This window comes from Bos indicus x Bos taurus, chromosome 7, assembly GCF_003369695.1.
Source record: "Bos indicus x Bos taurus breed Angus x Brahman F1 hybrid chromosome 7, Bos_hybrid_MaternalHap_v2.0, whole genome shotgun sequence".
NCBI lineage: Eukaryota > Metazoa > Chordata > Mammalia > Artiodactyla > Bovidae > Bos > Bos indicus x Bos taurus.
The window spans coordinates 39170455-39184698 of record NC_040082.1 but is presented as its reverse complement, the minus strand read 5'-3'; the positions used below and the strand labels follow the sequence as shown (position 1 = coordinate 39184698).

General features: G+C 47.1%; 1 protein-coding gene across 1 annotated transcript in view; it reads left to right on the top strand.

The window, feature by feature from the left end:
• The first annotated feature begins 8013 nt into the window (after positions 1–8013).
• The window catches only part of ADRA1B (adrenoceptor alpha 1B), a 61833-nt gene continuing 55602 nt past the window's right edge, over positions 8014–14244 (top strand). The window contains exon 1 of the mRNA XM_027545792.1: positions 8014–9368. Within this exon, the coding sequence (XP_027401593.1) occupies positions 8420–9368 (949 nt within the window). The 5' untranslated portion in view covers positions 8014–8419. The remainder of the gene's footprint in view (positions 9369–14244) is intronic.

Below are 14244 nucleotides of genomic sequence, written 5' to 3'. Positions count from 1 at the left end.
CTGTGAACTCCAGGAGGACAAAGAAGGCTAGTGTCCATTTACTTTATTCTATGCAATTTCTCCTCCACAATCAATGGTAAAACACTGAATTCGTTCTGTTGCTCAAGAGTAGTAGAGGTTACACCAAGATAAAGTTAGAAGGAGCAAACAAAAATAAGAAGCAACAGGGTGGCGATCAATTGATCAAGGGGCCCTGCCAAGAATTTGTCACTGAAGGAGCCCCTACTAGGGATTCAGAAAAAGTGTGGAGTAAAGCAACGTGTCCACTGCTTTCAGTAGATTCTCAATAAGGTCTAGAACCCAAAAAGATAAAGAACAACTGGGAAGGGATATCACTTTTTCTTTTGAAATTTGGACAGAGGGCAAGGAATAAGATTAATACATATAAAATTGTGGGTGTGCTAAGTGGCCTCAGTCATGTCCAACTCTGTAGGACCCTATGGACTGCAGCCTGCCAGGCTCTTCTGCCCATGTGATTCTCCAGGCAAGAATACTGGAGTGAGTTGCTGTGCCCTCTTCCAGCAGATCTTCCTGACCCAAGGATCGAACCTGTGTTTCTTACGTCTCCTGCACTGGCAGGAGAATTCTTTATTACTAGCACCACTGGGAAGCTCGATATTACAGAGGACATCAATATAATAGTAGTTCTGTTTTTGGATGAGTGTTTTTTATGAGCCAAGTCCCAGGCTAAATCATTACAGACTAGAGTTGCTTTACTTCTTGCAACCACCTATGTTGCTGTGCATTATCTCAAGAAATAGAAAGCATTATTCCCAAGTCTCAAATGAAAAAACTAAGGCTGAAAGAGTTTATGTAGCTTCCCCAAGGTCACACATCTTGTCAACCAAAGCTAGGATTCAAACTCTGAGTCCATGCCAAGCTGCAGGAATTGATGACCTCAGTGGCATAAAAAGCCCTGGGGGAGGAGTCAAACCATCAGGCTATGGAGCCTGGTTCTGCCCTAGGTAAATCCCTCTCCCTTTCTGGACTTTTGTATCCCTGCATGTAAAATAAGAGAGTGAGATTAAATAAACAAACATTTGATGCAACAGTGTTTACAAAGTATGCAACAGTGTTTACAAAGTATGCGACAGATATTTTCTGTAATGGGTCAGAGAGCAGATATTTTAGGTTTTGCAAGACAGCCGGTCTCTGTTACAGCTCCATAACTCTGTCATGGTACCGTGAAAGCACCCAGAGACATACCCAAGTGAACAGGCATGGCTGTGTTCCATAAAACTTTATGTACAAAAATAGGTACAAGGCTAGATTTGGTCCATGGGATTATACTTTGCTGCCCCTGGGCCAGATGATCCGTAGGGTCCTTCTGAGTCTGACATTTCAGAAGTCTGGGTCCTGATTGTAGCAGTGGAGCCCAAAGAGACCAATGCCTTGAAAAGTCAGCTGTACAGAGCTTGTTGCCATAACTTTTGTTTTGTCATGTTTGACAATGTCAACAAGTGTGGTTAGAAAGTAAATCCTGGGGATTCCTGGTGGTTCAGTGCTGAAGAATCCGCCTGCCAATGCAGGAAACACGAGTTCGATCCCTGGTCTGGGAAGATCCCACATGCCATGGAACAGCTAAGCCTGTGTGCTCCAGCTATTGAGCCTGTTCTCTAGAGCCCAGGAACCGCAACTACTGAACCCACGCCTCCTAGAGCCTGTGCTCTGCAACAAGAGAAGCCACCACAATGAGAAACCTTCACACTGGAACTAGAGAGTAGCTCTCGCTTGCCACAACTAGAGAAAAGCCCCCGCAGCAATGAAGACCCAGCACAGCCAAAAATAAATAAATGAAATTATATAGACACACACCCACATTAAAAAAGAAAGAAAGCAAACCCATTGCTCAGGGGAAAAAAAAAAGAAGTAAATCCTGGCAGTGGCAACACAAAGCAGCTCAGACGAGCTTTAGCTCCAGCAAAATCTCCATTGACACCTGATGTGGACAACTATTAATACATCTGTCTTGTGAAGAGCACGGTGCAAACACAGCTGTGTGCCCGCTTTTAAACCAGACTGCAACCCAAAGACCATTTCTTGAGAAATGTGGGGGCCACCACCGATTTCTGAACAAAGTGATGGGCAAAGCCCATGGATGATAATGGCACAACCAGAATCTCTCAAGAAAACGGCAGGCACTCCCCTTCGCCTCTGCAGCCCTGTGAGCTAGTGTTGGTGATCCTTTTACCTTGTCCCAACAGGAGAAGCTGCTAGAGCATAGGGCATAAGGAAGAAAGGACACATTCTTGGTTCCAGACTCAATAGGCTTTTCACACCCTGTGCTTTGACCCCCTTAAACCCCACCACCCCTCCCAGTTCAGGGCTCCTGGGCTCTCCAGGACCATGTGATGTGATTTTAGCCCCTGGTGACTTGGCAATTAATCTTCACCAGCTTACTGCAAAGGGCTGCTCTGAGCTCTCTCTCTCTCTCACTCACTCGCTTACCAGGAGACTCGGTGCAACTACAATATTTGGGCTGGGGAAATCGTTGCTCACCAAAGACTGACAAACTATAATCACCAGAGAGAAAAGCAAGTTTGCCCCGAGGGAGCTGAAATCCCTCACTCCTGGGAGCCTCTGACCTGCTGTCTTTGGAGGCAGAGGATGCCTCGACTGCAGCCAGTGTCTCCTGCTCAGAAGAAAGGGTGCTTCTCCTCTCCCTCCTGGACCACAGCAGGGACAGAAATCCTCCTTCAGGTCCCCAGAGACCCTAGCGTACCTCATGAAGCAGAGGCCTCACACCTCCCAATTCTTTTTTCATTTTAAGTTTCATTTACTGGGTACTCTGTATACCAGCTGTACCACCTGCCAGCTGTCGCCTTGGGCAACCACTCTGAGACTGGGTTTGCTCATCTCTACAATGTCAATAATAACAGCATCTATAATATTATTATCAGAATTAAACCAGAAAATGTACATAAGGCATTTGGGGCACAATGTCTACTCTAGCACGTGGTAAGCACTAAACTCCTGACTGATAGACTATTACACTGTGCTAGGCACTACACACAGTATCACATTTAATCCCCACCTCAGTCCTGTGAGATAGGCACTATTATGATCTTCATGTCACAAATGAGGAAACCACAGCTCAGACTGGTTAAGTGACTTGCCCAAGGACACACAACTAATAAATTAACGGGCCTGGGACATAAACCCTGGTCTGTTTGGTGCCAGTGTTCAGATTCTTAGTTACTTTACTAGCCTGCCCAAGGTTGCATTAGCAGCTACTAAATAAAGGAAGCAGGATTAGTCACCAAGTTGGCTCTTAGATCTTCAGCAGACTGAGTGCTGGCCTGGGAGGCAAGAAAGCCTGACCTATGGAGTTCCTCTACAGAACCTTTTCACCCAGACAGCTCTGCCATGCCGTCCCTTGCCTGACCTCTGCCTCACTCAGGAACCTGATCACATTGTATCTTCTACTGTAATTTCCTTCAGGGCTAACACTGAACCTTCTGCTCCCTTTTTTTTTTTTTTTTTAAATCTCAATCTGATGCAGAGAGAAGGATGCAAGCTTTGGAGCCAGATAATAATGCTTTGAATACTCATGCTGCTTATTCATTGAATGGGTTTGGCCATGTCACAGGACCTCTCTGAACCTCAGTTTCCTCATATGTAAAATGGGGATATTTCCTACCTTGCATTGTTGTAAAGATTTGAGTAAGTGCACACAGAGTACCTAAAACAGTGCCTGCCACAGAGTAGGTCCTCTCTGAAGGGTGCTTTACCATCATCATCATCTCCTAAGGCACTTAGCTCAGTCTAGTTTATTACTTGCTTGATTTACCCACAGTGCCTAGCATGGTGCCTTACACAGAGTAGATGCTCCTATGTATGGCTGGCTGAACCAAAAACTGGAGAGAGGTAGAGAGGGAGTACCATGCAAAAGTGCACGACCACAGTTGAGAGGTCTCTTCCCACAGGTCCTCTAAGCAGATCTCTGAATTTCCCACAGCCTTGGTCTCCCCACAGGTCAAACGCAGTGGCATCTTCTCCTAGAGGGCTCACAGAAATGGGAGTTTGCAACATCAGAGGTTTCTAATGTAATCAGATGGATAATGAAAAGGTTCTTCTTCCCTGAGCCTTGAGTGAGTCAGAGCTCTGTGCCTGGCATTGCCCCGGGGAGTACCAAGAAAATGAAATATCCTCATGACAACTAAACAAATGGTCAATTCCGTGGGTCAAATATCAGCCAGAGCGGTTAAGAGGCGTCTCCAGTGAAGGGAGGAAAGGAGCAGCAGATCATGAACACGGTGCTTAGTGGAGTCCTGGTACACGGTTCCTGTTAAGGCTGATACCTGTTTGCCTTATGATGGGATGTGTGTTTTGCTTTCGTGAAAGATGCTGATAAATGACAACATATCTGAAATCCACATCCGGACACCTAAATCAAGACATAAGTTCTCAATTAGGTAACAAACTATCTGCTTTTGTAACAAGTATAAACCAACTCTTTATCTCATACTTGCTCTTTTTTCCCCCCCCTGGCCTTTTGCCACTGTAGAAAAATGTCAGATAGGCTAAGTTTTCACACTGCAGCTGGTTACTGTGATTATGTAGACACAGTCTCTATAAATTCAGTGTGTGTTGCTGGCTGTTCAATAGCTGGTAAAATTAATGCCCAGGGAAGTGGGAAATGGGCCGCCACAATCAAAATGTGGACTTCAAACTTGCTCGTCATTTGCCCCACTCTTTCCCTCCCACATCCCTGACTGTGCTAATCGCCAGCTTTCCGCCAACTTACTGGCGTTCTCTTCCTCCTCCCACGCTGCCTTGGGAGTAAACCAGTTCAAGAGAAGCGCCATCATCCTAGACTTGAAGATACATGAAGATGATAAGAGCTTAGCGTATGAGACCCCGCTCCCACCCCCACCATGGATGATGCATGGGAGAAGGGGGCAGCAAGGTTGCTGTCAGAGGCCACTTTATCCAGCAAAGGAAGCTGACCACTGGAAACTAGAAAACCTCAAAAGACCATCTAGCTCAGGCCCTATCTCCAGACATGAGCCATTAGTCATTAGTACATGAGCCACCCAAGACAAAGGACAGTCTCTTCTTTTCACAAGGACCCCTGGCAGAGGCCTGCCTAAGTTGTCCCCATCTCACATCTCACTGTATAAGTCATGAGTAGCTGCCATGTGTGGCTTCCTTCTGCTCTGTGGGCCAGGGAAATGGAGTTTGAGAACCAGCTCTACACCTGAGTAGTTATGGGAGTTCACCAACTTCCTCTACCTCCTGGACTACCTCCAAAATGAGAAAATGGGCAAGTGAGGGTTCTGCCAGCTCTGGAAGACCTGAATCACTATAAACCTGTGAATCTCTTATTTTAAAATCTTCAAATACAACTTAAGCCAGTTTAATTGAAATAGAAAAAGTGTTTTCAGGGTTCTCTCAACCACAGATTCCTTAATCTTAGGGAACTCCTTGAAATTCTATATTTTATGCATTTGAGAGTCTGTAAATTTTGGTGGGAGAAGAGTAAATCCTTAGATAGGTGTACACCCCAAAAGAGATTAGGGACCCACCTCTAGGATGAAGAACTGAAGTGTAAATCATCTTGAGTGGTTTCCCGGTTCCCCATCCCTGAACACCAGGCTATAGTGATTATCAAGGGCAGGAAGTAGGAAGATGCAGGATTCTGGATGAGAATAAAGGAAAGCATCGGGCTTTACTTTTCAATCTCCAGCTACCACTACCCATTGCTCTGCTGCATGTCTGCTAGCCATACAACCTCAGAAATGCACTAACTCTCTCTGAATCATGGTTTTCTCAACCTTCAGTGGAGCGTGGTATGTTTCTCTTAAAGGTTGTTGTGAAGAATAAAAGAAATTGAGTAAATGCTTGACTATCCATGGAAACTCAATAAATGTAAGTTTCTTCCCACAACTAGTGGCTTGGATCCCAAAACTGACTATTTTGAAGATAGCTCCATTTAAAACAATCAATTAACCTTTATCTCAAATGTAAATTGGTATAGTTACTATGGACAACAATAAGGAGGTTCCTCAAAAAATTAAAAATAGAGTTACTATATCACCCAGCAATCCTGCTTCTGGGTATATATCCAAAGCAAATGAAGACAGGATCTCAAAGAGATATCTGTACCCCCATGTTCAATGCAGCATTATTCACAAGAGCCAAGACTTGGAAATAAGTGTCTATCAACTGATGGATGAAGAAGATTGATATATATACACAATAGAGTATTATTCAGCCAAGATAAATAAGAAATCCCACCATTTGCAACAACATGGATAAAACTTGAAGGCATTGTGCTAAGTGAAATAAGTCACACAGAGAAAGGCAGATACTACATGATATCACTTATATATGAATCTTAAAAAAAAAAAAAAAAAAAACTCATAGAAACAGAGTTAAGTGGTGGTTACCATGGGTTGGCAGAGAAGGACCAGGTGGGGAGATGTTGGTCAAAGGATACAAACTTCCAGTTATAAGATGAATAAGTTCTGAGGATCTAATGTACAGTACGGTGATTGTAGTTAGTAATTCTATATTATATACTTGAAAGTTGCTAACAGAGCAGATTTTAAATGTCTCACCACAAAAAAAGAAATGGTAATTATGTGACATGTTGGAGGTATTAGCTAACACTATGATAGTAATCATTTTTCAATTTATAAGTGTCTCAAATCAACTTACATAATGTTATATGTCAGTTATATCTCAATAAAGCTGGGGGTGGGATTCACCCCCTTCTTGCTTCTGGAGGAAAAGCATGACATAGCAGCTAAGGGCTCAACTTTGGGTAGACATGCGTTTGAGTTCAGCTCCCAAATTCTCTGCTTGATGGCCATGTGAACATAGGCAAAGAGTTCAATCTTGCTGCACCTCAGTGTCCCATCTGCAGAATGAAATGGTCATGAGAACAGTCTATCTTTCCTAGTGTTGTGAAAAAATAGGAAAAGTACTTAGCACGCTGTCTGGGGCTGGGACATATGGATAAATGTTAGCTAACGTGAGGCTCTCCCTCAGCATCCTTAGCCACACCTTCTCTCCTAGGTACCATTTATCCACCTTGGGGAGTGTGTCCCTATAGCTGAATGTCCAACATGGATATCAGGCAGAAAGGGGGAAAAAATCAACAAATAATATGGATTCTCCAAGTCCCCTCCCTACCCCCACCCCCACTGCCACCCCCAGATAGCCTACAGTTTGTTGCCATTTCTTTCAGGTCATGACTCAAACATCACTTCAGTAAAATCCTGAGCACCCAGATAAAATTTCAAATGTGCCTCCAAACCATTCCTTTTCCCCAACCTTGCTTTATTTTCTGTTACACCTGTCCACCTAGGGCACATGTCAGAATTTGCCGACTTATTTGTCTGTCTCCTCCCACTAGAATATAAGCTCCCCAAGGACAGAGGCAGTCTTTATCTACTTGGTTCAGTTGCTATACCCACAGCACCTAGAAGAGAACCCAGGGCAGACAGTGGATGCCCGATTAACAATCTGTTTAATGAATGAGTGAATGAGCGAATGAATGAATGACAAAAAGCTTCCCACCAGAAAGGCTGCACAGGGAGGTAAGGATGGGGGTTGGTCTCAGACCTGACTCAAGGCCCTCTAACCTGCTTAACCATCGAATTCTGCCCCTTTTAGGTTCCACGCAAGTTGTATAGCCCCTTAAATCTGGGTGCTCACTTCAGACCCCCCTCATTAAAAACAAGCACCCCCACCCCCATTTTGAAACTGCACGGTGAACAGGAGGGAAAAGAACCCCAGAGGGCCACTCGTGGGGGTGGGAGGCGGGTAGGTGGAGGGCAGGGGGAATCCCCAAGCTGAGGTCGCCCTACCCCGCCCCCCTCACTGCACACCCTACCGGCTTGCCCCCCGGGGGCGGCGGGGGCGCAGCCGGCCTCGGGGCTCTACTGGGTGGCGGCGTCGGGGCTGCGGGCGCCTTCGCTGGACCCGCATTGCCCCCTAGTGCCGCGCGGAGTCAGGGCGCCGGGCTCCCCCGCCTGATGTCACCGCCGTGCAGTCAGCCCAGAGGCGGCTCATTGAAAGCAGACCCTCCTCGGCGCTGGCTGGGCGGAGGCGCCGCTGTCCGCAGACCCGCCGCGGACCGGGCAAAGCCGGGCGCCCCCTGCCCCGCCACCCTCTCCTCCCCGCCGCTCCCCGCGAGCCCGGCCTGGCGCGCCTGACGTGGACCATTAAACTTGGAGCTGCCGCCTCGTCCCTTCTCTCCTCCTCCTCCCTCTGACAGGCGAGCGGGCGGCTCGGTGCAGGCAGGAGACGTGCTGCCGGGCTGGGCTGCCCGGGGGAGATGACTTCTCGCCAGGAGGGCACCTCTGGGAAGAAGACCACGGGGGCAGCAAAGTTTCAGGGCAGCTGAAGAGCCTTCCCCGCAGCCTTCTGAGCCCTGTCACCCCCCTGGCTATGGAGGGCGGACTCTAAAATGAATCCCGATCTGGACACCGGCCACAACACATCAGCACCTGCCCACTGGGGAGAGTTGAAAAATGCCAACTTCACTGGCCCCAACCAGACCTCGACCAACTCTACACTGCCTCAGCTGGACATCACCAGGGCCATCTCCGTGGGCCTGGTGCTGGGCGCCTTCATCCTCTTTGCCATCGTGGGCAACATCCTAGTCATCTTGTCTGTGGCCTGCAACCGTCACCTGCGGACGCCCACCAACTACTTCATCGTCAACCTGGCCATTGCCGACCTGCTGCTAAGCTTCACCGTTCTGCCCTTCTCTGCTGCCCTGGAGGTGCTTGGCTACTGGGTGCTGGGCCGGATCTTCTGTGACATCTGGGCCGCCGTGGATGTCCTGTGCTGCACAGCCTCCATTCTAAGCCTGTGCGCCATCTCCATCGACCGCTACATTGGGGTGCGCTACTCTCTGCAGTACCCATCACTGGTCACCAGAAGGAAGGCCATCTTGGCGCTCCTTGGTGTCTGGGTCTTGTCCACAGTCATCTCCATTGGGCCTCTTCTTGGGTGGAAGGAGCCGGCACCCAATGATGACAGGGAATGTGGGGTCACTGAAGAACCCTTCTATGCCCTCTTCTCCTCCCTGGGCTCCTTCTACATCCCTCTGGCGGTCATTCTGGTCATGTACTGCCGCGTATACATCGTTGCCAAGAGGACCACCAAGAACCTGGAGGCTGGAGTCATGAAGGAGATGTCCAACTCCAAGGAGCTGACCTTGAGGATCCACTCCAAGAACTTTCACGAGGATACCCTCAGCAGTACCAAGGCCAAGGGCCATAACCCCAGGAGTTCCATAGCTGTCAAACTTTTTAAGTTCTCCCGGGAAAAGAAAGCAGCCAAGACCTTGGGCATTGTGGTCGGCATGTTCATCTTGTGTTGGTTACCCTTCTTCATCGCTCTACCACTTGGTAAGTTGGGGACTGGCCAAGGGGAACTGGGCATCCTCAGCTTTGGGCATTACTGATGAGCTTACTATAAAGTAAGTTCATGGGTTTTGGTTTTTTTATGCAGTTTGTGTGTGTTTGGAGGCTGGGGAATGTTGTTTGTTCTGCAAAGGCTTTGCAGATTGGGTAGCTGGCTAAGAACCAACTCAGGTGTTAGCAGAACACGCTAAGGGGAGGTACAAGTTACTCGAAATAGAACCATGGGAGGAAAATCTGGTATGTGGAATGACTCATTCAACAGCCTTGGTTTAATAATTAAAAAGGACACTGGACTTGAACATCATTCCAGCATTATTTCAGTTGTAATGATGTGTCGGCTAAGGCAGTGTCTGTCACTAATGCAGCATACAAAATAGTTTGTAGTTACCGCAGACACGGCATTTGGGAAGCAGGGAGGCAGCTCGGACACGGGAAGGCAGTTTTCATTCAGCATTTCCAGTGCTTTTGCAGAGACCCACAGTCCTCTAAAGCTTTGCAGAGGCTGCATTCTGCCCCCATCCCTTACCACTTCCTCTCACCTCCAGGTACTCTCTTCATTATGAGTTAGTAAGAGCATTTTATGCCTCACACCCCCAACCAACCTTAATCTAAAGCTTTGAGATTTGAAAGAGAAGAATGATGGTCAGAGGGTCATCCAAAAATATCCCAAAATGTCCCAAACTCTGGTGATTGATGGAATGCCCAGAATTAAATTATAGTTGCCCCTCACCTTCAGCTGCTAGACACCAAATCCTGCTAGTATGAAACTGAGCCCTTCCTATCCTATAAATATGTGCCCATCTTCATCTGACTGGGGAGTCCTACTAAGTGAGTTGTTCAAAACGCTACCTGACTTCCTCTAAGGATGAAACCGAGGTATGGTTAGGAGGTAAACCTAGAAAAGGATACTGTGCCATCCTGTCCACATAGCTCAAGAAACACTTGTTCCCTCTCTGAGGCAATGATCTGCTTTAGTTTCTTTTCCTGTCCCTGGGGGACGCTCCAGAAAATGAATGGAGGGAGGTGATCATGGCAGTCATGTGCTGTGATATCAGAAGAGGCCACGGCTGCTACGTGCCATGGACCACTAATGCTGCAGTCACACCAGCGGCTCAGTTGGAACCGAACATAACCAATCCCTCAAGTCACGAAAATCCTAAAGACACACTGCTTCCAAAAGAAGGAACCAAATAGAAAGAGGGCAAGCAGATGTGAGGAGTTTCCGTTTAAGAATGACAAAGAAAAAAAGCTGTTTAACCTACTCTCATATTGTAATTTCTAAGGCTAGCTTTTGAGCTAGTGCCTTTCAGAAATATTTTCATTGTGCTGAGCAGAGAGGCTTTGTAGCTCTATACACAGTAGCGGTCACATCCCACTGCCCAGCTTTCTTTTCTTTCCTGAGGTCTCAGGGCCCTTTTGCAGGCCTGTCCAGTTCAAGTGGATGACAGTTCACACTGCACTGGACCATACAAAGATCACAGTCACACATGGGGTGATTTGGCTACTAATTAGCCATGTGACCTTGGGCAAATGATTACTGCTCTGTGAGCCTCAGTTTCTTCATCTGTAAAGTAGGGCTAATTACTGTTGCTCCATGGGGTTTGCACTAGTACATGGAAAGGACTTAATACAGTGTTTGGTACACAGCAAATGCTTGATTATAGGTATAATCCTATACCTGTTATTAAAGGCTCAGAAGGGAACTATTGACTAGATCTTATCCTTTCTTCCTTCTTCCCCTGATTCTCAACTGACAGAGGCTGTGCATCCTCAGGAAAGACAAGGTCCCAGCAAGATGCGGGAATGGATCACAGTTGCAGACTTTCACTTTAGGGGCAAGGGAAACAAGTGAAAAGGCTGCCAACATGTTCCAAAGGAATGCTTGATGTGAGCTTTGCCATCAATTAGCTCTGTGGCCCTAGGTGTGTTGCTTTACCTTCTGGGCTTCAGGTCTCACTTCCAGGGAACACCGAGGGCTGAACTGAATCAAGGGCTCTCAAACTTTAATAAAGATCAGAACCATTTGTGGATCTTAATAAAAATTCAGCTTCTAAGGCTTAACACATAGAGAAACTAATTCAGTAAATCCCAGGAATCACATGTTTAACCAGCCCACCACCAGGCTTTGGGAAGCACCAGCCAGGGGATCTCTCAGTTCCCTTTAGCCTCCAGCCTCCTGGACACCAGGGTTTTTAAACACTGCACAGGTTAGCACTTCCCCACCCACACGGTGGTGCAGGACAATGTGGCTGCTGTCTGCATTCTGCTCTTCACGCCCACCATCAGTTTTCTCTCCCTTTATACTCTTTCAACTTCTGCCCTCTTTCTGTCCATCCCTTTCTGAGATCTTATCTTCCTAACAGCTCAGGTCCTTGGCTTCCATGCCACAGAAAGTGAGGCGTTCTTGCCACCCAGAGATTTATCACAGCTTGTTTCTCTTCTGCTTGACTTGAACACTTTCTGGCCGGCCATTATCTCCCAATGTGCTGTCCCTGAGCAGACTCCATCCACACACTTCTCCCGAGGACCTCCAGCCCCTGGAGGGTAAGGAATGCGGACTCCAGGCATTAAGTTTGGGATGGACTTCAAAAGTTACTCAAGAGTTTCAAACAGAGAAGGTACTTGATTAACATGCTCTTACTAATTTAGAAAGAGCATCTGAGCACAATGGAGATGTGGACTTCTACTTCCTCTGAGTTCAGATAACACCCAAATAAAAGTAACATGATGTAGAACAATAATTCCTTTGGAATCTGAAGCAGATTCCAAATTCTAAATTTTCCATGAAAGGCTTTTCACTCTGAAGAGGAGAAAGCAGATCTGGGGGGAGACAGCAGCTGGCAAAGTTCAGGTAGGAGTAAACTTCCAGTGGTGATAGACAGCCAGGTGCCTGGGTGGCACCAGATTTCTGTCTCTGTGTTTTTCTTCTCCATGGGAGAGGAGGGTTGGGATTTCTCTTGGGAAGGAAATAGCTTTGCCCCCTACAGGGTCCTGGTTAGGGGTTCCATTTGTTTTCTTTCCTCCCTTGTTTTTATTTTGGAGAGCATGGTTGGGCTGCCTGCAGAGACAGGCCTCCTATCTCCTGTGCGGCCCTCCCCACCTGTAACACCCTCCCTATCTCCTTCCCACCCTTTCCCTGTGGCTTCAACAGAGTTGGGCCAGGGACCAGCTCTCACTTACTCAGGAGCAGAGATGGATCCACCAAACAAGAACGCCTTTATTCAGCCCCTGGAATCAGGCCACGGAGGGACAGGAAATAATTGGAATATAATATAGCAGCATTTCTACTTGATGGGCCATGTGCAAGATGTCCAAGCAGTCTTCAGCTTCCTGGCATTATAATGAAGGCCAACTCCCACCGCCTGGGGTGCTCAGGGTCAAGAAGTGCCTGGGCTATTGAGGGATGTGCATTGCACTGGGGAGGGTGGGGGAGGGGTTTAAGATGGGAGTGGGGGTGGGTAGCAGGAAGCGCTGGGCAGCCAACTGGTAGCTGAGCTTGGTGTGTTGTTTAGAAAACACTGGAACCTTGCCTCGCTCCAAATCTTTCTTCCGTCTTTTAAAATGCTGAAAGGCACCAGGAAGCCATTATTGAACTAACTGCTTTCCCCTCCAAATAAATGAAGGTCAATTTCAAAGAAACAGTTGTGCTCTCTGTAGTACTGGAACCAAATCGGAATCCTTCTGTCCATTGATTTGTTTCTCTAGTCCTCTCATTCAGATCAGGCCTGATGAATTTCCACCTCCCGCAGGAGCATAAGGGAGGGTGGGGGTCTCAGGGATGACTCAGAACAGAGCCACCCCCACAAACACAAGAAATTTCTGGTTCTGAGGTTTCAAAACACAGGGATTTGAGTTGCTCACAAGGAAAGTAACTGGGTTTGAGTGAGGGGAAATTTTATACACAGGGAATCCTTCCTAGGGGCTTCCCAGGTGGCAAAGAAACTAGTGGTAAAGAAACCAACTGCCAGTGCAAGAAACATAAGAGACATGGGTTTGATCCCTGGGTCAGGAAGATCCCCTGGAGAAGGGCATGGCAGCCCATTCCACTTCTTGCCTGGAGAATCCCATGGATGGAGGAGCCTGGTAGGCTACAGTCCATGGGGTTGCAGAGAGTCAGACACCAGAGAAGCAACTTATATGCATTCAATCCTTCCTAGAAAAGGGAAATCTTACTGAAGGAAAATATATTCAGCCACCTCTGAAGTCATTAATGAAGACTTCCTAAAGCACCTACTATGTACTAGACACTGTACTAATCCCTGGGTTCTTGTGCCAAAGCAAACATGATCCCTGCCTGCAGGAGGCTCATAGCCCAGTGAGGTCATATTATCATAGAGCACATACTATGTACCAGGCATTCTGCTAGACCCTTTACAGACATTATCCCACTAATCCTCTCAGCTGCCCTGACAGGGGAGCTCCTTCTTGACAGAAGATACTGAAGCTCGGAGTGGTTAGACTTCTCACCCAAATTCACACAGTAAGTAAATGATAGAGACAAAACTTGAATCCATGTCTGTCAGAACAGGTACTTACCTGGCCCAGGGCACAAAGGAGATGTCTGATCTTTTTGCTTTCTGATCCCAACCTACTCTCATAGCAAATGTTCTCCAGGAACCCCAGAGCCACCTTGTCAAAAGCTGATTATTCTAGTTCTGTTACAAAACCCTGTTACAAAACCTTCTATTCCCTTTTCACCCTTTAAAAAGATTGACTCATAAAATATTAGAGAAGATCATCCACATTTTAGTTCAAGGCTAGGCCTTCTCTTACCTCCTGTACTGTGTAGGATATGGGTCTCTCTACGCTGGGCATCTAGTCATCCCAACCAGGAAGAAAAAGTGGGATCTTGACCTTCATC